This window comes from Nicotiana attenuata, unplaced genomic scaffold, assembly GCF_001879085.1.
Source record: "Nicotiana attenuata strain UT unplaced genomic scaffold, NIATTr2, whole genome shotgun sequence".
In the NCBI taxonomy this organism is placed as follows: Eukaryota; Viridiplantae; Streptophyta; class Magnoliopsida; order Solanales; family Solanaceae; genus Nicotiana; species Nicotiana attenuata.
The window spans coordinates 16,875-39,122 of NW_017672803.1; the positions used below are offsets into that span (position 1 = coordinate 16,875).

The window sequence follows — 22,248 nt, forward strand, 5'->3', positions numbered from 1 at the left end:
GGGAGGGGCACAGGTTTTTTTCAGTTTTTCTTTTTTCCCCCTCGATTTGACATGTGTTAGATGCTGATTGGCGCATGTAAGAGAAATCTTTAAGCAGATGTGGTTAAACATCGAAGTGGTGTGTAATTGACACGCCTTTAAAAGTTTTGGTGTATAATATTATTCCCGTATTTAAGAGGTGTGTAAGAGGGATTTGGGGACAAAGACGATGGGTAAAGTATGTATTTTGCCCATTAGTAATGATGGAATTAGTAATGCTGGCATTAGTTATGCCAAGATTATTTCTTATCCATTATTTGATTTAGTGTATTAAAAGGACTACATAATTTCTAAAAAAAAAGAGTATTTATAAAATTACCCACCACATTCTTAACTTTGTACACAATTTTATTGCAACTGTTTTATTACCCTACAAAATACTGATTATTTGCACAAGAAAAGCGAATGGTCTGCTGGTATGGATTAGGACTCTTACATAGAAGTCAATAAAAAAAATGATTTTCTAAATAATAGTACTACTATAAGATAATTTTAATTAATGTTATCTTTATCCGTTATGATTTAACATTTTCTTATGAGTTATGTATTGAAGAAGAATACATCTTCACTATATTTCATTAATGTTACCTGTTATAGATAGTATTTGAAATAGGTTTTGAGAGATTTGAGGGTAATTATGTTTTAATTATATTTATGCAAGTGTTAAAAACTTTTGCATTGTTAATATTATGGTTTGTTATGTATTAATTATATAGCATAATACCAAATGGGATACATAATATAAGTATTAATTATATATAAATTAAGAAAATATCAAATAAAAAATTAGTGCACAAAACTAATTCTTGCATTATTTTTTCTAATACCTGGTGCCAAACGATCCCCAATTGTTCACCGTACCTCCCAAGTCCAATTCGGAAAGAAAGAGAAAAAGAGTTACATACAAGTAAAAGAAAGAGAATTTAAAATGATTTAGGAAAAAGAAAAAAAAAAAAGAATACAGACAAAAATCTGCCCTTATTAATTCACACAGCTCTATCAAAGGTTTAATTACTGTGCACGCCAACTACGATTCCCAGCTCCATTTCCCCATCTCCTTCGCCGGCGAACTCTCGGCGATCTTTTCCTTCAGCAAAATCTCTGTGTAAGTATTTTTTTATTGGTCTTTTTATTATGCTCTCTCCCTCGTTTTACTTCATCCTCTTTATGAAGTGAAAAAAACCCTAACCCCTTTTCGCCAGCAAGTTAAAAAAAATACGAACTTTGATGTTGGTTTTACAATGCCTTTGTGAATTGTGTCTGTTCATACTACATATGTGTTTTGCAATATTGGAATTAAGATCAGTCATAAGGTCCAGTAATTGCCGTAGTCTTTTTTAGTTTGTTTAGAGATCTGTATGTCCTTAGAGAATGTAGAGAGAAAAACCCGTTAGTGTTGGAGTAATTTTACTGAGCGTGAATGAAAGATATTGAGGATTCATAAGGCGGACTCCAACTGGTTTAGGGGTGAGGAGTTATTGTTGTTTTAATTACCCCTGCCCCGATAGGGCAGAGATGCTGTTTCCGAAGTTGTTTTAATTAGTAGAGTAATTTTATCGAGTGTGAATGGAATGGATATTGAGGATTCATAAGGCCAACTCCAACAGTTTAGGATTGAGGCGTTATTGTTGTTTTTTCGGATGACGGTGGTGTCTGAGCACACCAACTTGCCCGTACCTCGACTATTACACCAGGCACCTGCTACGTCCCACCAGCACATGTACTAACTCCGCCTACCAATTCTTAGGTAGATGAGAGGAAATCACCTAGTGTAAGGGACTTGAGCCTGAGGCCATATGGTTCTCCTCCAACATTATTGACCACTAGGCCACAACCTTATATGCGGAAGAGTCATACATGCCCTCACCATTAATCACACAGATGCCACGTATAATAAATCCATAACCATGGCAACCACCTAGAGCAAATTACCTTTCCTTCTTGAGCGAATGAGACTAGTCTGAGCGGATAAACTGGAGTTATTATCTCATTTGGGGTTTGGGGGGGGGGGGGGTGTTGCTCAATCTTATTCCTGGCAAGTTCAGATGGATGTTTATGTATTATGCCTATAATCTTTCTCCTTCTGTCCATCAGTGTGTGTGTTGAGTATTGGTGAAGAAATGGAGGCGTCTTCTAGAGTTTTAGTTATAACTCTAGGGATTGCGTGATACCATCTGAAAAGGAAATCTAATCGGTGCCATTTGAAAAGGATCTTTACATGTGAAATTTTATATGAATAAATGGGGGTCTTGTGTTGATCTCATGAATCTTGGTCTCTGTTTTGCTCTTATTTTATTCAGCTTTACTTCTCACATATTGCTTTAATATTTCAATGCATTTGGTGGAAATTGGCTGTAATAGACCATGGTAGTCACTTGTCACCAATGGTGACTCACCATTCTGAGTTTTCAAGAACGCTGAGCTGAGGATGGTGTTGTTATATTGCTTTCTAAATGTGTTGGTGTCGGAGCTTTTAAAGTTTCATGCTGGTTTTACATCCGTATCCATTGCTTTGTTGGGATTTTGTTTCACAAAAATATTTGTACTGTTTTCATCCCAGCTCAATGGATTGTCTCTCTAAAATTTCAATTTCTCCATTAGATTAGCTAACTTTCTTATTAATACCGGTTCTTAGGACAACTAAATTGCGAAGGTGTAAGTACTTGGACGGAAATTGAGGACAAGGGTCCATTTGGAATGCTGCTTACTCTTTCCAAGTTTAAGTGTCTCCTTCTTTATTCTTTTGCTTAGGGCATCTCCAACCTTTACCCCATTTTTGGTTTCCAAAATGGGGATTTCCCCATTTTGGGGACAACTTACTCCAACCATTCCCCATTTTTTCCCCAAACTTTTTTATATTCTTCTCTCTCTTCTATATTATATTATTATCTTTCATTTCAATTTTATTTTTTAATTTCCATTAAACAAATTCCATCTTTTATTTTTATTAATTTGTAATTTCCATTAAAACAATTCCATAAAATTTTAAATAATATATTTTGTAAGCAATTATTATAGATTAACTAATAATTCAAATAAAAGTGAAATCATTGCGATACAAGATTAATTAATTACATATTACATAACGATAAAATTCATTCGAAAATACTACATAAATATTCAACTTCAACCTATAGTATTCTCCCATAAATGATCTATTAATGCATTACGAAGTGCAAAATGAGCATCTTTGTCCTTAATTCTTCTAGGTCGAGCTAAAAATTCTTGAAATCGTTGATTTTCATCTACTGCCATTTCTACTGTTGGAGTTGGACCTTCCAAATCATCTTGAATTGGTGCATTAAGATCACGCTCATTCTCGATTATCATGTTGTGCAGTATAATACATGTAGTTATTATATCATGTAGCACTTCTTTCTGCCAAAAATGCGAGAGTCCTGCAACAATTGCAAAACGTTGTTGCAAAACTCCGAATGCACGTTCAACATCTTTTCGGCATGATTCTTGTTTCATCGCAAAATATTTCTTCTTTGCCGAACGTGGCTCACGAATAGTTTGCACAAGGGTTGACCATTTTGGATATATACTGTCAGCTAAATAATAACCCATATTATATTCTTGTCCTTGAATAACATAATGGGCGGGAGGAAAAAGTAAGAGTAAAAGAAATGTAAGAAGAAAATAAAATTTTAATGATGGATGTGGATTCTATTGTCGATCCGACTCGTCGTGAATTTATGCGACAAGAACAACAACGAATAATGTATAAAAGAAGTCAAGAATATCCACAGTCACAACCACAACAATGCTCAGCCCCATTTAGTCAATACTATAATGATTTTGGTGTACCTGGAAACGACATAACTCCCTACTAAGTTATTATGCTATTTACCGTAGTTTCAATTTTTATGTATTTTAATTTAATGTATTTTCATTTAATGTGTTTTCAATCTTCACTTCTCAATTTTAGCAACATCTAATATTTTATATTCGCACCTTTCAATTTTAGCAACATCTAATATTTTATATTTGCACCATTCATTTTTTGAGATAATTATATATTTTTTGTACAATTATAACTTATAATAAAATTAGCTAACAATTTTTACATAAAAATAATAAATGCACGAAAATTAATTTATCAAAATTATACACCAAAGTTAAGATGTAAAAGTAATATTATAAAGACATTACATAAACATAATTAGGTATATATAAAGAGATAAATTAAAAGATTAAATAATAAAATAATAATAAAAAGGTGATGAATAGTAACGGGGGAGATGAATAGTGTACCCCCATATTTGAGGGAACACTATTCATCCCCCATTTTGGGGAAAAAAATGGGGGAGGGTTGGAGCTAAATTACCCCAAAAATTGCCCCCATTATGGGGATTGGGGGTAAGGTTGGAGATGGCCTTAGGGACATAGAAATGAGTTGCTTTCGTTTTTAGCTAAATTAGTACGTTTACTTTAGGTCCTATGCTTTCTAGGAGTCTTTTAGTCCTGTTAGAGATTCTTATGCCAGTAGGAAATATAGAGAACCTTTAGTACTTTTCATTTTTGTTTTTATTTTGTAAAATATGCTTGAGATGAATTTAACAGTAAGTGAGGATTCATATAGCTGAGCGCAAATTGTTTGGCACGGAGGCGCAGTTGTTGTTGTAGTTACTCTAAGTCATACTGAGAGTATGTCTCTATGAATCAGGGGGCCTTCACCAACTGATCAGTAAAAGAATCAAGGGGCCTCACCGGTTCAAAAGTCCCTTATTTTGAAGCATAAGTGAATCTTTTGATTCAATATCAAACTTCCTGAATTGTTGTCAGTGTAAAATTTTGGTTCATTTGCTTCCTTGACCTTACTCCTCACCTACTCCCAAAAAGAACAAAGGTAGAAAACGTAACAATTTGTTTGTGAGTTTGTCTAAGACTTTAGCAGCAGGTGAAGACTTAGCTCATTCGCAATTGTTCAGGTGGTTTTGCCTACTTGCTTGGATGGGCGTGCGGGTGGGTGTTCTTGTCTGTTGTTTTCGCAAAATAGGAATATGAGCTGCCTCATATTATGTAAGAGTAAGACATATATAGCCAAATCAGTTTTGAACTAAAACTCGCCGAGGAGAACGTGCTTACGGCATGATAATTTAGGGTTCTCAATTGAAAAATTGACTGAAGAGCCATTTTGGGACTAAAAATAATCCCACATCGGGGTAGGGGTAAGGTCTGCGTACACTCTACTCTCCCCGGACCCCACTAGTGGGATTTTACTGGGTATGTTGTTGTTGTTGTTGTTGTTGTCGGTATTCAAAAGATTAGTTGTGATACACCTTCTTGTCTGATCCTTCAAGTGAAAATAGAGGAGGATCATTTGAAAGTGAGGTTAAATTGCTTGTAATTGTGCCTGATAATTTCATCAATCACTTGTAAAGTTCATCTTCTAAGGAGTATTTTATTTTGATATTCTCACAGGGTTGATATTTGTAGTTTTGACATAGTACTCTTTTGCAGTTGTTTACATATTGGAGAATTGTGCTTTCTATGTCAATTAGCTGGCATAGCTTAATGCAGTTTCTTCATTTTAACTACTCTTACATCTTTAGCTACTAAGTGCGAAATTGAGTCTATGTAAAGACAACTTGACAAAGTGTTCCACATGCTGCCTCTGTGCTTGTATATATCTAATTTCCTTGTTGACTAAAAATGCAGGACTTAAAATTCTGCTAGCTGTAACCATGTCGTCTTCGTATTTACCTGCAACCGCAGATTCACTAGCACAGGCTTCTGAGGCTAAAACGCCATCTGAGGCTATCTCCATTCTCTACCACATCCTTGAGAATCCTTCATCATCTTCCGAGGCCCTAAGGATCAAAGAGCAGGCAATTTTCAATCTGTGTGACCTCCTAAGTCAGGAGAATAGGGCTGAGGATCTCAAAAACCTTCTCAGCCAGTTGCGTCCCTTCTTCTCTTTAATACCCAAGGCGAAAACAGCCAAAATTGTTAATAAAGGAATTGTTGACGCAATGGCTAAAATACCGGGTACATCTGACCTTCAAATTACTTTTTGCAAAGAGATAGTGCAGTGGACCCATGCGGAGAAACGAACTTTCCTTCGTCAGCGGATTGAGTCAAAACTTGCAGCTCTTCTGATGGAAAACAAAGAGTATTCTGAAGCTTTGACACTCCTTTCAGGACTGATCAAGGAGGTGAGAAGATTGGATGACAAGCTGCTTCTTCTGGAGATTGACTTGACGGAGAGCAAGCTCCACTATTCTTTGAGAAATCTTCCCAAAGCCAAGGCTGCACTTACAGCTGCTAGAACAGCAGCCAATGCTATTTATGTCCCTCCAGATCAGCAAGGTGACATTGATTTGCAGAGTGGGATACTTCATGCAGAAGAGAAAGATTATAAAACTGCTTACAGCTATTTCTATGAGGCATTTGAGGCTTTTAATGCCCTTGCTACCAACGATTCCAAGGACGCTTCATCAAAAAAAGATCCGAAGGCCAAGGCCAAGTACGTAGCCAAGGCCATATACAGCCTCAAGTATATGTTGCTATGCAAAGTCATGGTCAACCAGGCTGATGATGTTGCAGGAATAATATCTTCACGTGGACTGAATTATCAGGGGCCAGAACTTGATGCTATGAAAGCTGTTGCCGATGCTCACTCCAAGCGATCTTTGCAGCTCTTTGAGATTGCTCTTCAGAACTTTAAGGCTCAGCTTGATGAAGATCCTATCGTCCATAGGCACCTCTCTTCGCTCTACGACACTTTAATGGAGCAGAATCTTTGCAAGTTGATTGAGCCTTTCTCAAGGGTTGAGATTGCTCATATTGCTGAGTTGATTGAATTGCCAGCTGACCATGTCGAGAAGAAGTTATCTCAAATGATATTGGATAAGAAGTTCGCTGGGACTCTGGACCAGGGTGCTGGATGCCTTGTAATTTTTGAGGACCCTAAGCAAGATGCAATTTACCCGGCTTCATTGGATACCGTTTCAAATATGGGGAAGGTTGTTGACAGTCTCTTTATGAGATCTTCAAAGATAATGGCTTGAGTTTCAGATCCTTCATCTTAAGACTTGTATTTCTTGAGCTGCAGGCAGTATCTATTTTCAGCAGCTGCTCCATTTCTAGTGTTTTATGCTTCCTTTCCCAATACATTCTGAACTTAGTTTAAACCTTACATGGCTGGACAGGAGCTAACTCAACTTTATTCCTTTAGATGTTTTACGACTGTATCAGTGCCATGAGATGTTTGGACCATTTAATTGCAAGCTTTATTTCTTATGATGATTGTTTCTTTGTTTTTTATCTATCGGAAACGGCCTCTCTGCCTTTTCAGGGATAGGGGTGAGGCTGCGTACATCTTACCCTCTCCAGACCCCACCTGGGGAAACTACTGGGTTTGTTGTTGTTGTTAATCATACTAATTTTATTCCTTCCATTGCAAATTCACCGAATGATACCTATACATTTAAACAGAGGGCTATTTAATCTCTTTTTCTTTTTTAGTTCTTTCTCTCTTTTTCTCTGCTATTTTAATCTGATTGTAATAAGTTGTTCTTTCTTTTTCTTGCTTTTGTCCCCTTGCTTCAGAATCATTTGAAGCTCCTTTCCTTTTCTTTGGTAACCCCTTTTGTGCCCATTCCTTTATCTTCATTCATACATATTCACAACAATCGAGAGTTTTGTTCATTTGTGAAAAAATGATAAGGAGTTTGACAGTTTGTGAAAATTTTCCATATCTATAACAAATCTAGCCGTTAAAACAAGAAAAGGAAAAAAAAAAAAAAAAAACTCCATAAGTAGATAGTTTTTTTTTCGTTTCAAACTATTAATATAATTTATATTTTGGGGGCATCTAGTGGCCATCTTCTTGTTGTCAATCATTGATATTTTGTATCCTCTATTACTCTATGAGATTGGATTGTCAAGTTTGATCCATTTTCATTCTTCTTTTCATGAATTTTTCAGCCAAACACTATTAAGTAAACAAATAGAGAAGTTTACTTGTTAGATTAAAAATTGGTTTAACTTATATATATTGGCAATATAGTTTTATTTTTATATTATCAATATATTTTATTATGTCGTAAGCTTGTCGTTGACCTCATAAATGTTCTTCTCAAATTCTAGTGTATGATATGTCGAATTTATTGATGACTTCACCATAATCGATTAAGTAAAAGGATTTTACAAAATTTGATAGTCTGTAAAAAATATTTAACACAAAGTTAAAATACTTTAGAATTAAAATTCTAATTTTGCCCTTATCAAAAGGTGCAAATGATGATTCTCACGTGTATAGACTTATTGCCTATGAATAAACATCTTATGGTTCTGCCTTAGAAAAAAGAGTATAAGTCTTATGTATCTATTGTGCAAAAAAAATTTGCTGTTTTACATCACCAAAGGGTGCCTTCGCGTAACTGGTAAAATTATTCCCATGTTACCAAGAGATTACGGATTAAAGCCGTGGAAACAGTCTCTTACAGAAATGCAAGATAAGGATGTGTACAATAAACCCTTGTGACCGGCCTTTTCCCCAAGCCCGTGCATAGCGGGAAATAAGTGCATGAGGCATTAGACATCACTTAAAACATAATTGTAGATAATTATACAAAAATTAGGAGATTGGCAATCTTAAAAACATGGAAAGCAATCTTTTATAATTGGTCAAAATAATTGATAGTACGATTTTTTTTTCATAATATCCGTGCATATATATTAACTCAAGAATTTTTTTATTTTATTTTATATTTAAGTTTAAATACTTAACATGATATAAATACATTTTACCGTTTAATTATAGAGCTTAGAATGTGAAGTCAAAATTATGAAGGAATACGAGATTTTCTCTTCGCAGAAAAACTCCATTTTCTCTCACTAGTCTTCTCTTTTTTTCCGGATTTTCTTCGTCACTCTCTCGGGGGTCTCTCTAGTCATCTTCAGCTATAGATCCAAACTGTGGTAAAGCATTTTCACTTGATCTTACTTAGTTTCGCTCATCTTTACTTTCTATTATTCAATTGTTCATATTTTTACTAAAATATTCCTTTTGATGATCAATTATCGATAGAACATTGTGAATATAGTTTTTGTTTTAGTTTATATCAATTTCTTTCACAGAAAAGAATAAAATGCTTAGACTTGTTGACAAGTTGTTGAGTTGTTTATAGTAATCAATTTTGGATAATTTGATATGTTTTGGTGTTACAATTAGTGGTTTGGATCTCCAACATTTTAGTTGTTGATGTTAAGTTTAAGATATTATTTCCATCTAGTTAAGAGTTGAAAATTGAGGGTTTTTAGTGTACATAATCTGACCCCATAACTTTGGCTCAGACCATGTGTATGTGTTCTAAAATTCGTTGGATAAGTATAAACAATAGATTTTTAACCTAGTAAATCAAATGTGCTGTGTAGCATTTCGAATTCAAACCTACAAAGTTCAAATCCTGATCACCTTGCTGAATGAATTGTTATTCTTTCGCGTTGTGGATGTCTTCTTCTTTATCTTTATCCCAAAAGAATGTCAATTGGTTTTCAGGAGTCTTACTTGTTCTAGTTAGTTGTGGTAGTTCATGGAACATTTGTGGGACTGTAGTACCCTTTTTTCGTTTTTCTTTTCTCTTTGTGAGTTTTTCTGACCAAGGGAAGGTGTGGAAGTAATTCAAATGTTTATTTGTGTTATTTTTTTATTTTTGGCAAACAATGTGATATCTAATTAGGGTGATGAAGAAATACACTGCATAATGAGTAGATGTGTAACATGGAATTACCATTTGCCTAGATGTACCAGTGTCAAATGGGAATGACATGGGCGTGTTACTTTGAATAGATTGTTCAAAATGTACTAATTACCTACTGATAAGTGGATATACCAATGCCAGATTCATACCCAGAATCAAATTCACGATCCAGTCCTTGTAATGTAGGTGAGTAGGTCGTTTAGGAATCTTGTTGCCTCACTGTAGAAAATTCCTACTTGTGATAGCAGCCAGCAAAATAGGTAAATGGACTTACAATATAATGTTATGCTTACATCCTGGATATAGAGGGCAGAAAGTTTTCTGTTTCTATGCATGGGCCTCAAATTAATTATCCTTTTTGCAAAAGCAGTCTTTCGGAAAGTCAAATGGGCAACGACCAGATTAGGCATTGTATCTCTGAGTCTTGATGACTCTCTTATTAATTAATCACATTATATTAGCATATTTCAGCTTTACATCTGGAATCTGGCAGCACCATAAGATGGTATATCTTCATCTTCTCCCCTTCCAGAGGGACAATTCCTTTTACTAATCCAAGCTCCCTGTTGTTTGGTGCCATAATTGAGAGTAGCAAGATGTAAATTGGGTAGTACCAGTGCTCTTTTGCTGCATAATATTTGGGACAAGGATAGAATGCAAGCAGAGTGAGGGAAAATGTGGTGTGGTGGTGGAAGTAAAACAAATATGGGACTAAGATGTAGTTACAATGATATCCATAAATTATGCTGTGGTGTATCATGTTGCTATGTTTCAATCTTTTAATCAAATAACTTTAAGATTGAAGGGGATCAGATTTCTTCACCGTTTACTATTGTTTTATCTCCTGCAATTAAAGATAGTATAAAAGCAAACCTTGGCCTTTTTCTATGCCTCTACCTTTGGGAACTCTGAAAATTACATGGCATTTATGTTGCAAAATTATTCAGAATGCATTTGGTACCTCAGTACTCTTTCAGAGAAGTTAACAAAGATGTAATATAACAACATTCAATTATACAGTTGTGCTTTACAGACCACGAGGGGTATGATTTGACTGCCTTCTAGAACAACCCTCGCGAAGAACGTTCACAACTACAGAGCCAGAACACAATCCAGTTTATTATTTTTCCGAAATGGGGCGCTTAAGGCTACAATCTAGTATCAAAGCAATTGAAGAAGAACCAGAAGATTGTGAGACGACTTCTTCCAACAAAACTGCTATAGCTTGTATGATTAATTCTGAAGTAAGTGCTGTTTTAGCAGTCATGAGAAGAAACGTGAGGTGGGGTGGTCGTTATGCTTCAGGAGATGATCAGCTAGAACACTCTCTAATCCAGTCTCTTAAGACATTGCGTAAGCAGATATTTTCATGGCAGCATTCAGGGCAAGCCATCAGTCCAGCCTTATATCTCCAGCCATTTCTGGATGTTATTCGGTCTGATGAAACTGGGGCACCAATCACTAGTGTTGCATTGTCTTCTGTTTTCAAGATTTTGACCCTCAATATTTTTGATATTAATACTGTCAATATTGAAGATGCAATGCACTCTGTTGTGGATGCTGTGACTAGTTGCAGATTTGAGGTGACAGATCCTGCATCAGAAGAAGTTGTATTGATGAAGATACTTAAAGTTCTTTTGGCGTGCATGAGAAGTAAAGCATCAGTTGTGTTGAGTAATCAGCATGTTTGCACCATCGTCAACACATGCTTCAGAGTAGTTCATCAAGCTGGAACAAAAAGTGAGCTCTTACAGCGGATAGCACGTCACACCATGCATGAACTCGTGAGATGTATTTTTGCGCACCTTGCAGAAGTTGACAACATGCAACATTCCATAGTTAGACGGCGCAGTTCTACCAAAAGCGAGGGACAGGTGCACATTCTTTTTAATCTCTGAAAGCTATCCTTTGCTGGAGTCTCTAACATTATTTTTCCCAGCTATTGAAGTCACCTAACAAAGTTTCCACAATCTTCTGTCCTTGGACCTCAAAATCAATAAAAAATGCGAAACATATTATAATCTAGTAGTGTTAACATTTTTCCCATGAACCATTTCCGAGGGGGAGATTGAGTAGTTAAGGAATAGGAGTAACAGTCCGGAGATCCCAGGTTTGGATTTTAGCTAAAACACTCAGTGCTCTGGTCCAGCCTTAGCGGATAGGTTTATCCAGTACATGTGCTTGTGGAATGTAGTAAGTTACCCATTGGATAAGTCAAAGTGCATGCAAGCTGGCCCAAACTAAAAAAAGAATCTTCTCATTGACCAATCTTGCCTCATGGGCATCATCGGATCAGCAGAGAAAATGGGAGCTTTTCTTTTCTATTGACTAAGTTCATCCTTCGAGCTTACTTTGCCTTTTCATTTTGTCCGCACATGCATCTCTTTTTTTTCCGCCCAGGGGTGGGTTGTGCAGTAGGATAATTGAAGTTAGCAGGGTTGCTATGCAGGTACCATAAATATGTTAGCGCTAAAATTAGGATCTTGACTCAATGAGGTGCTGTTTAAATATGTTCAACTGGTTTAAATAGGCATGAATACAGTGCATTATGTGTTATCTCTGTTTTGCTCAGCAGTCCAGATTTGATCGAGTATTTCCTGTGAATTAATCTTTTGCTTTTTCTTCTTATTCTTCTACCCAAATGTGTTTGGAGCATTATATGTTAATTTCTTTTTACGTAGGTTGCTGCAAATGATAACGAGTACAGCTTCAGTAGCAAGTCGGGAAATGGTACTGGTACCTCCGAATATGATAGCTTACCACCTTCTGGAGGCTTCACTTCTTCTGTTTCCACAGGTCTGCTTAGCACAGATGAAGGGATGGTCATGAGTGATAACGGGAAGGATAACATTCCTTATGACCTACATTTGATGACAGAGCCATATGGTGTCCCATGCATGGTCGAGATATTTCACTTCTTGTGCTCTTTGTTGAATGTTGTCGAACATGTAGGGATGGGTCCTAGAGCAAATACTATGGCATTTGATGAAGATGTTCCACTATTTGCCCTTGGTTTGATTAACTCAGCCATTGAACTGGGAGGCCCTGCTATTTGCAGTCACCCCAGATTGTTGAGTTTAGTCCAGGATGAATTATTCCGTAATCTAATGCAGTTTGGTTTGTCATTGAGTCCATTGATTCTTTCAATGGTCTGCAGTATTGTTCTAAATCTGTATCAGCACTTGCGTACTGAACTGAAGCTACAGCTTGAGGCTTTCTTTTCCTGTGTGGTCTTGAGACTTGCACAAAGTCGTTATGGGGCTTCATACCAGCAGCAGGAAGTAGCAATGGAGGCTCTTGTTGACTTTTGCAGACAAAAATCCTTCATGGTAGAAATGTATGCAAATTTAGATTGCGATATCACCTGCAGTAACATTTTTGAAGACCTTGCGAATTTATTATCTAAGAGTGCATTTCCGGTGAACTCTCCATTGTCTGCCATGCACATTCTTGCTTTGGATGGTCTGATTGCTGTAATCCAGGGAATGGCTGAGAGGATAGGCAATGGATCCTATGATTCGGAATACACTCCAATAAATCTAGAGGAGTATACTCCATTCTGGATGGTTAAGTGTGAGAACTATAGTGATCCTGATCATTGGGTACCATTTGTACGTCGCCGGAAGTACATCAAGAGAAGGTTAATGATTGGAGCTGATCACTTTAATAGGGACCCAAAGAAAGGGCTGGAGTTTCTTCAAGGAACACATCTATTGCCGGAAAAACTTGATCCACAGAGTGTGGCTTGCTTTTTTAGGTTCACAGCTGGGCTAGATAAGAATCTTGTTGGGGATTTTCTTGGAAATCATGATGAATTTTGTGTCCAGGTGCTTCATGAGTTTGCTGGAACATTTGATTTCCAAGACATGAACCTAGATACCGCATTGAGGCTTTTTTTGGAAACTTTCCGATTGCCTGGGGAATCTCAAAAGATAGCAAGGGTGCTTGAGGCATTTTCAGAGAGATACTACGAGCAATCTCCGCAGATTCTAGCTAATAAAGATGCTGCTCTGTTGTTATCGTATTCTATAATAATGCTCAACACTGACCAGCACAATGTTCAGGTAAAGAAGAAGATGACAGAGGAAGATTTCATCCGTAATAATCGGCACATTAATGGAGGTAATGATCTTCCTCGTGAATTTCTATCTGAATTGTACCATTCAATCTGCAACAATGAGATCCGGACAACACCAGAGCAAGGTGCTGGTTTTGCTGAAATGAACCCAAGCCGTTGGATTGATTTGATGCACAAATCTAAAAAAACATCTCCATACATCATGTGTGATTCTAAAGCCTACCTTGACCATGATATGTTTGCGATAATGTCGGGCCCTACTATTGCTGCTATCTCTGTGGTGTTTGATCATGCTGAACATGAGGATGTCTACCAAACCTGTATAAATGGTTTCTTGGCTGTTGCAAAGATTTCAGCTTGCCATCATCTTGAAGATGTTTTGGATGATCTAGTAGTATCTCTATGTAAGTTCACAACTCTCTTGAATCCCTCAATGGTGGAGGAACCTGTTTTAGCCTTTGGCGATGATGCAAAAGCAAGGATGGCAACTGTTACAGTTTTCAATATAGCAAACGAATATGGTGATTTTATCCGTACTGGCTGGAGAAATATCTTGGATTGCATCTTAAGACTGCACAAGCTTGGCCTTCTTCCTGCTCGTGTGGCCAGTGATGCGGCTGATGATTCAGAGGCTTTTTCTGATCCAGGACATGGGAAACCCCTCACAAATTCATTGTCTGCTGCTCATATGCAATCCCTTGGTACTCCCAGAAGATCTTCAGGACTTATGGGCCGGTTTAGTCAACTCCTATCTCTAGATACAGAAGAGCCGAGGTCTCAACCTACTGAGCAACAACTTGCGGCTCATCAGCGCACACTGCAGACAATTCAGAAATGCCATATTGATACCATCTTCACAGGAAGTAAGTTTCTCCTAGCTGATTCTTTGTTGCAGTTGGCAAGGGCCCTCATATGGGCTGCTGGGAGACCTCAGAAGGGTAGTAGTTCCCCCGAGGATGAAGATACCGCAGTGTTCTGCTTGGAATTGCTGATTGCAATCACCTTGAACAATAGAGATAGAATAGAACTTCTTTGGCAGGGAGTTTATGAACATAGTGCTAATATTGTACACTCAACAATAATGCCTTGTGCTCTAATTGAGAAAGCTGTTTTTGGACTACTGCGCATCTGCCAGAGGCTTCTTCCTTATAAAGAGAACTTCGCAGATGAACTTCTAAAGTCACTACATCTTGTTCTCAAGCTTGATGCCCGGGTAGCTGATGCATACTGCGAACAAATTACGCAGGAAGTGAGTCGGCTGGTTAAAGCAAATGCTCCACATATCCGATCTCAAATGGGATGGCGAAATATTACTCAATTACTTTCTTTTACAGCTCGACATACAGAAGCTTCGGAACTAGGATTTGATGCCCTATGTTTCATCATGTCCGAGGGAGCCCATTTGTCTCCAGCTAATTATGTTCTTTGCATTGATGCAGCAAGAAATTTTGCAGAATCCCGTACTGGACTAGCTGATAGACCTGCTTGTGCGGTGGATCTTATGGCAGGTTCTGTTGCTTGTTTAGCACGCTGGTCCAAAGATGCCAGGGAAGCGATGGCGGAGGCAGAAGCTTTGAAGCTGTCTCAGGATATAGGGGAAATGTGGCTGAGGCTTGTACAGGGTCTAAGGAAAGTTTGTCTGGATCAGAGAGAAGTTAGGAATCATGCTCTTTCATCCCTACAAATGTGTTTGACAGGAGTAGATGAAATTTACCTTCCACATGGTCTCTGGTTGCAGTGCTTTGATATTGTCATTTTCACAATGCTGGATGACTTGATTGAGCTCACATCACAAAAAGATTATCGAAACATGGAAGAGACACTTGTTCTTGCCTTGAAGCTTTTAACTAAGGTGTTTTTACAGTTGCTTCACGAGCTATCTCAATTGACCACCTTCTGTAAACTTTGGCTTGGAGTCCTCAACCGGATGGAGAAATTCATGAAGGTGAAGCTCAGAGGTAAGAAAAGTGAAAAGCTTCAGGAGCTAGTCCCTGAACTTCTTAAGAACACCTTGGTTGTAATGAAATCTAAGGGGGTACTTGTTCAGAGGGGTGCTCTCGGTGGAGATAGCTTGTGGGAACTGACATGGTTGCACGTGAATAATATCGTTCCTTCTCTGCAATCTGAGGTGTTCCCCGATAATGAGTCGGGACACACAGACTCTGACCAGACAGACGTAGGTAGAAGTGCATATGATGAAACTGGTCCGAGTTGAGAAACTACTGAAGCTTATCTTTGAGTCTGTTAGATGAGAGTTACATTTGTGTCCAAATTTGCACTATGTGAGGCAAAGGATTTGCATATTTTTGCCCTGATATAGAATACATAGAAATGAATATCTGCTCACTTTCTCCCTGAGGAATTTAACATGATCTTTCCCAGATATTGTATTAGATTGAGCATATTGTACAGAATGTAGAGTTCTAACCTAGTTTTTACCCTGTCGTTGTATTAGACTTGTGCAGCTTCGTCACATGAAAATTTGAAATGTCCACTGTTTGACACGTTACCATTTGTGTAATGTTGGTCATGGAGAGTGTTTTTGCTAAACAGTTTCAGTACTAAGTTTGTTAAGAACCTCTCTCTGGTGATGAATGGCAAAGTGGTGTTTGTATCTTTGCTCTTTCAGGCTTTGCTGTAATTAATATGGATATGTAGTAGTCGTTTTCCACTTTTGGTCAGTGCTACTCGAACCTTCGACCTTTTGGAGATGGAGATTACTTAATGCTGAGCTAATCCTTCTCGTCCCTTTATTTTCTGTTGTTTTACGTAGTATTTTAGCATCATATTGTGGTCTGGTTCTGGTTTCCAAAGCAACTACTTTTCTCTGCATAATTTGAAGAAGATTGAAAATGTTGCTATATTTGCTGTGTTTATTACAATGTTGGGAGTCAAAAGGTCCTAACTCCTAACTTGCGTCTGATCGACTTATTGCTAGAAGGCATTGGCATCTGGAGCAAAAGCTTACGAGAATTCTACATATTCAATTTTTCTCATTGCTAGCTAGAACCTAGGAAATTACCAAAATTTAGGTAGTTTATGTATTAATTAGTTTTTTCATCCTGCAATACTTGACTTCTTTACGAGTCCAAATTTACCAATCCATGATCTCGTTGGCAACATTTTAATTTAGTTTTTACAACTTTTTTTTTTTAAATCAAGAAATTGTTGAGGACAAGTGACACGACATGTGCATTTTTTCTCAAAACATACACTATTATTCAACTAATAACATTATTTTACACGGGTTTAAATTTATTTAAATTTTAATACTTTAATATTGATATCTGTGAAACTGACTTTTAAAAATTATTTTAATTTTTCCTTATGACAACAAAAAATATAATGGATGACAAGTCGAATTACAATCCAAAGCTGGGGGACTTTTCAGGAAAAAAGAAAAACTTATCTCTCTCTCTCTCTCTCGCTCTCTCTCTCTCTCTCTCTGAGTACACGCAAGTCTTCGGAGTGTAACAACCATTTCTATGAAAATTCATTTTTCCCTAACCGAGCTCTGATCCGAGTCAACTCAGTTTTAACTCGTCAGTGACTCAACGTACATTTCTGTCTGCGATCATTACTTACGTAGTACGCTTTCATAACTGTGTATATTTAGCCTATACATATACATGTATGTACTTGCTTATTTATTGTGGATCGATTGTGTTTTTGTTTCATTTTGTTTGGGTTTTTCGAGAATCTAGGGTTTGTGAATTGGAAATGTTGTAGCTAGTACTAAATTATGAAGTTTGAGTTAAATTTTGAACTTGATTCAATTCTTTGATTTGATTTGTTTTTGTTTACAGGTTGAATTTGTGATTTGAGCGGAGATTTTTAAGGAAGATGAGTGAAGTTTTTGAGGGATATGAGAGGCAGTACTGTGAACTCTCTGTCAATTTGTCTCACAAATGCAGTTCTGCTGCTCTTTTGCCTGATGGAGGTAACTGATTCACTTGAATTTTTTCTTATTCCAAGTTTTAGTTTATGTGAACCTTTTTCGCTTTCGAGAGTGGGTTTGACTAATTTTTGAAGCTAAATTGGATTAGATTAACTCGATATCTTAAAGTTAAATTTATTTTTTGAGAAGGAAAAGTTAAAAATTTATATATTCAAAATTAAAAGAAAAGTACTAAGTTGCAATTCCTCTCATGTCAATATGATGAAGAAATGCATTTCAAAACGTTGACCAAAGCTCACACAGTTTGAATCTTGAAAAGCGAAAAGGTTCACATATATTGGAATGGAGGAAGTATGAACTTTGGGGATCAATGCGGAATTATCAATTCTCGGGATTTATGCTGACTTAGCTAATAGGTGATATCAACTAGTTAGGACTAAGACTTAGTTTGTGTGCTCTACATCACTCATTTAAGACTGGTGAAAGAATTTTATGTTAGTGTAGGGATAAGTGTGAGATTCACTTTACTGCTGCAATATTCCTTATAGGAAAAATGGATAAGTGTGAGATTTAGAGAAGCTTTAGTTTTGGAGAACTCCTAATTTGCTTTAAAAGACAAATTATTTTCCAGTATAATTGAAATTAGCTCATGTAGATCGGAATATGATTCATATAGCCGACCAGATGCAGATCCAGGATTTGAACATTATGGGTTTGAGTTCAGAATTCTACCACAGCCCATTGAGTTATTGGATTCAAAATCTACTGGGTTTGGATGAAGGCCATAAGTTGTTAACTAGATCTGCCCATGTAGCCGACCCCAACTAAGAGGGAGTTCTTTGATTGATTTGCTTTATATAAATTCTGCATTTTTATCTATATAAATTTGTTACGCTTCCAATGTTCGCCAAGAACCTTTTAAGTTTGGTTTGAGCTTTGTATGTTAGTTTAGAGATAAGTGTGAGATTTTTAGAATCTTTAGGTTTGGAGAACCCTTATTTGCCTTAACAGACAAATTATTCACCAATATTGAAATAAAATGGGCTTGTACAAAGTGGAATAAAAAATGATGATTCATATAGCTACCCAACTAGTGTGGGATTGAGATGTCGTTGTTTGATTGATCGATTGTCTTTATACAAATTCTGATTTTTATGTATGGTGGTATGTATTTTCCCTAATTTATTTAGTTTATACTGCTTGAATAAACAACAAAACAAGCTTCTAATTTCCTTTTTTGTGTTAAGTCTTTCGTAAGTTGTTAAATATTTTCTGTTACCACTATCTGATGGATGATGATTATAACTTTGCAACTTCAATAAGCAGAGCCAAAAAAGCAACAGACATCCGAACTTAAAGTGGGATTGGATGATGCAGATGTGTTGGTAAGTCTTTGAATTTTAGCTTTTATTCCTCTGGAAAAAGTTCCTTTTTTAGAACTGATGATGAATGCTGGTCTGCGCTTAGATACGAAAAATGGATCTTGAGGCAAGAAGTTTGCAGCCAAGTTTAAAAGCAGCACTACTTGCTAAACTAAGGGAATACAAATCAGATTTGAATAAACTGAAGAAAGAAGTTAATAAACTAGCCTTGACTGGTGCTAATCAAGCTGCCCATGATTTAGAGTCTGGAATGATGGATCCACATGCAGTATGTACAGTAAAACATCCCTTTTCTCCTTTTTTTCTTCTTGTTATTATTTTCGTGGATTTCACTATGTCATACATGCTCTCATATCATTTGACTTGAATGATGTATTAGCATTTGCCATAGACACGTGTGGTGATGTTCAACTATGTGGCAGTAGTCTCGAAGTTATATGACTTTGACTTGAATGATATATTAGCATCCATTATATCCAACTTTCTCGTAGAGAAGCTAGATGTGGTTCTATATATAGTGGTCATGCTTGGTTGTTGATATCAGAGACGGTCAAATCAATTTCTAAGAGGAACTATTTACTTAGGTTGACTTACATTGACATCCCCATCTATTGGTTTTACTTCGTATGGTTAGTGATCATTGTTGGTCAAGCCCCATCACTAATCGATGAAATTCCATGTTGCCAAGCGTAGAAAAGGTTCAGCGTATATTACCTGCTTACCAGTTCAATTCCTTATCTTTCTTATGCAAACATAGTTGAAGCATTTGATCATTTGATGTGCAGCATGGCTAAAGACAAGGCTGCTAATGTTTGTTTGGTGCAATTTTCAAGAAATAGATGGTAGACATAACATATTGTGTTAGTCGAAGTATGTGGCTAGTTGAATTTATCTTTGCATTTCTTGGGTGGATTTTTTTCACTCGTTAACAGACCTAATTGTCACAGGCTTCTGCAAATCAAAGGGAACGCTTAGCAATGACAACAGAGAGGCTAGATCAGTCAAGTGACAGAATCAGGGAGAGCCGTAGGGCTGCCCTGGAGACTGAAGACCTTGGTGTCTCAATCCTTGGGGAGTTGCAACAACAGCGTGAATCACTGCTAAATTCACATAATAGGGTATGAGACCTTTGTTTAGTGTAATATATTTTGTGTTTTTAGTTATACTTTATTTGGAGTAAGTTTTAAACTTTCTTTCTGGTTCTGTTAGCCCTTTACTTTTTTCCTCACCCTCTATTTGAGCAGCTTCAACAGTTCTGGTTAGTATAGCTACCCGAGTGGCTACGTTTAATTGTCTTGGTTTTTTTACAGCTTCATGGTGTGGATGATGCCATTGACAAGAGCAAGAAGGTCTTGACTTCTATGTCTAGAAGGATTAGCCGAAACAAGTGGATTATGGGCTCTGTAATTGGAGCCCTTATCCTGGCAATCATTATTATCCTGTATTTCAAGCTTTTTCACCATTGATTACCCATGTAATTCATTGGGAGCTTGGATGTAAATCTAGTTTGTTTTCTTGAATCTGGCTTTTATGCTCTACGGGTTTACTTTCAGTTGCATTTTAATGTATATCCTGAATTATTAAACCGTTTGATACTCTTTAGGGAAAATAAACACTTGATTGTCAGATTATCAGTTATCCCTCTTTCTACCTGGCATTTTGTACAGTTGCCTGCTGGCTCTCGTAGTTGATTGTCAATGTCATTTGGCGGTTATTAATGTGGCATTCAACATCAATAGAATTGTGTAAATGGTATGCATAGTAGCTAGTGAAATGGGAAATTAACGTTTATGCGATTATCAAATAAAAAAGTGACGTATTTGTGCTTTCTAAATATCCTATACATGCTCATATTGATCACTATTTTATTTCTAACTGGGATGTCGTTGTATAAGAAAGTGTTAAGAACTCCGAGAGTATGAGATGTCTCGGCTCAGCTGTATGAGAGTTTCTAAATGAGTGTACAGTCAGACTTCTCTATAACAACTATTCACTATTAAAATCGAATTTTACTTAGAACCGATTTTTATAATATGTCGTCTTCTATAACAACACTTTCTTATAGTAGCAAAAAAATATCGGTTACAGATAATGATTCTAGGTTACGTAACTTATGCTTCCATTACTTTAAAATTTTGAGAAAGATGCCTAGGTTTGTTGAAGTCCCAACTCAAATGCGGGTGTTGAATAATCAAAAATATTGGTGCAGTCTTGGGATGTTAAAATGGTTCCAATTGTGAGAACTTAAATTCTGAAAGCAATTTTTAGTTCTTTTGCCACAACTTTTGAAATTCTCTAGTTTGAACGAAGAGGTCCATAAAAATGGCACTAAAAGCTTAGAATGTATTTGCATCTCTTCATATTTTCTTTGCATTTAACTTCTTTTTTTCTATTATATTGAGAGTTGAATCCCCACATACTGTGTCAACCAAATTCACCTATTATACTTTGAAATGGTAAGTCTCGGTAGTCAATAATTCATATTTTACTTCTCCAAATATGAAAAAGAATCCGCATTTATTGTGCCAACTACATTCACCTATAATTTGAAATGCTTAAGTCTTGGTAGTCAATTTTTATATTTCACTTCTCCAAATATGAAAAAAGAATGTGAAATGTGAGAGAAAATCAAAGAAATTATTTTTCACATTTGGAGAAAAGCAGAAAAATTGGTATAGAGTTTTGGATTTGCTACTCAACTTGTGTTCTGAAAGCAATTTTGGACAAGTGTCTTTGCGGCAGTTTCTGAATTTTCAAGTTTAAACCAAGAGGTCCGTAAAGGTGGCACCAAAAGGCCAAGCGTACTTGCATCCATTTTTTTTCTTCAAAATTCTATGACGTGAGGGGATAAGGGGGAATAGTTCAAATTTTTTGTTTCGAAAATCACTAGACTTTTCATATTTCACTTCTTCGAAATATGAAAAAGAATTTCTTTGATTTTCTTTTAATAGGGTGGAGAACAGTACATATTCGATGAAAACTTTAAATTTATTTTGTTATGATGTTCTTTTTTCTCGAGTGAAATTTTTTGAAGCTTATAATAGTTTTTTTTTCCACAAGATTTTCCAAAACATGCTGAGCCGTTTTTGACGGGAAAAAAATCAGAAATAACCAGATTTATACCTAATTGGTAATTGA

At 36.5% G+C, this 22,248-nt stretch overlaps 4 protein-coding genes across 8 annotated transcripts; 3 read left to right on the forward strand and 1 right to left on the reverse strand.

Annotated features, from left to right (window-relative positions):
- The first annotated feature begins 1,009 nt into the window (after positions 1–1,009).
- Positions 1,010–7,294, forward strand: LOC109214570 (26S proteasome non-ATPase regulatory subunit 11 homolog). Its single transcript, XM_019378508.1, has 2 exons — positions 1,010–1,144; positions 5,704–7,294. Exon 2 carries the CDS (start codon positions 5,730–5,732, stop codon positions 7,053–7,055), a length of 1,326 nt encoding a protein of 441 aa, XP_019234053.1. The 5' UTR covers positions 1,010–1,144; positions 5,704–5,729; the 3' UTR covers positions 7,056–7,294.
- Positions 3,166–3,609, reverse strand: LOC109214563. The gene has a single exon (XM_019378498.1). The coding sequence runs from the start codon at positions 3,607–3,609 to the stop codon at positions 3,166–3,168; it is 444 nt and encodes a 147-aa protein (XP_019234043.1).
- Positions 7,295–8,881: 1,587 nt separating the features above from the next.
- LOC109214565 (ARF guanine-nucleotide exchange factor GNOM) lies at positions 8,882–16,446 on the forward strand. Its single transcript, XM_019378500.1, has 3 exons — positions 8,882–8,970; positions 10,773–11,626; positions 12,434–16,446. The coding sequence occupies exons 2-3, from the start codon at positions 10,886–10,888 to the stop codon at positions 16,043–16,045; spliced, it is 4,353 nt and encodes a 1,450-aa protein (XP_019234045.1). The 5' UTR covers positions 8,882–8,970; positions 10,773–10,885; the 3' UTR covers positions 16,046–16,446.
- LOC109214566 (vesicle transport v-SNARE 12-like) lies at positions 8,890–20,760 on the forward strand. Of its 5 annotated transcripts, none has more exons than XM_019378505.1 (6): positions 8,890–8,970; positions 17,637–17,770; positions 19,055–19,113; positions 19,196–19,378; positions 20,058–20,228; positions 20,421–20,754. In XM_019378505.1, the coding sequence occupies exons 2-6, from the start codon at positions 17,674–17,676 to the stop codon at positions 20,574–20,576; spliced, it is 666 nt and encodes a 221-aa protein (XP_019234050.1). In that variant the 5' UTR covers positions 8,890–8,970; positions 17,637–17,673; the 3' UTR covers positions 20,577–20,754. The 5 variants fall into 5 exon arrangements, with proteins under 5 accessions (XP_019234050.1, XP_019234048.1, XP_019234047.1 ...); XM_019378503.1 differs by lacking the exon at positions 8,890–8,970 and adding an exon at positions 17,194–17,461 and having other exon boundaries at positions 20,421–20,760; XM_019378502.1 differs by lacking the exon at positions 8,890–8,970 and adding an exon at positions 17,194–17,418 and having other exon boundaries at positions 20,421–20,760.
- Positions 20,761–22,248: the final 1,488 nt, after the last annotated feature.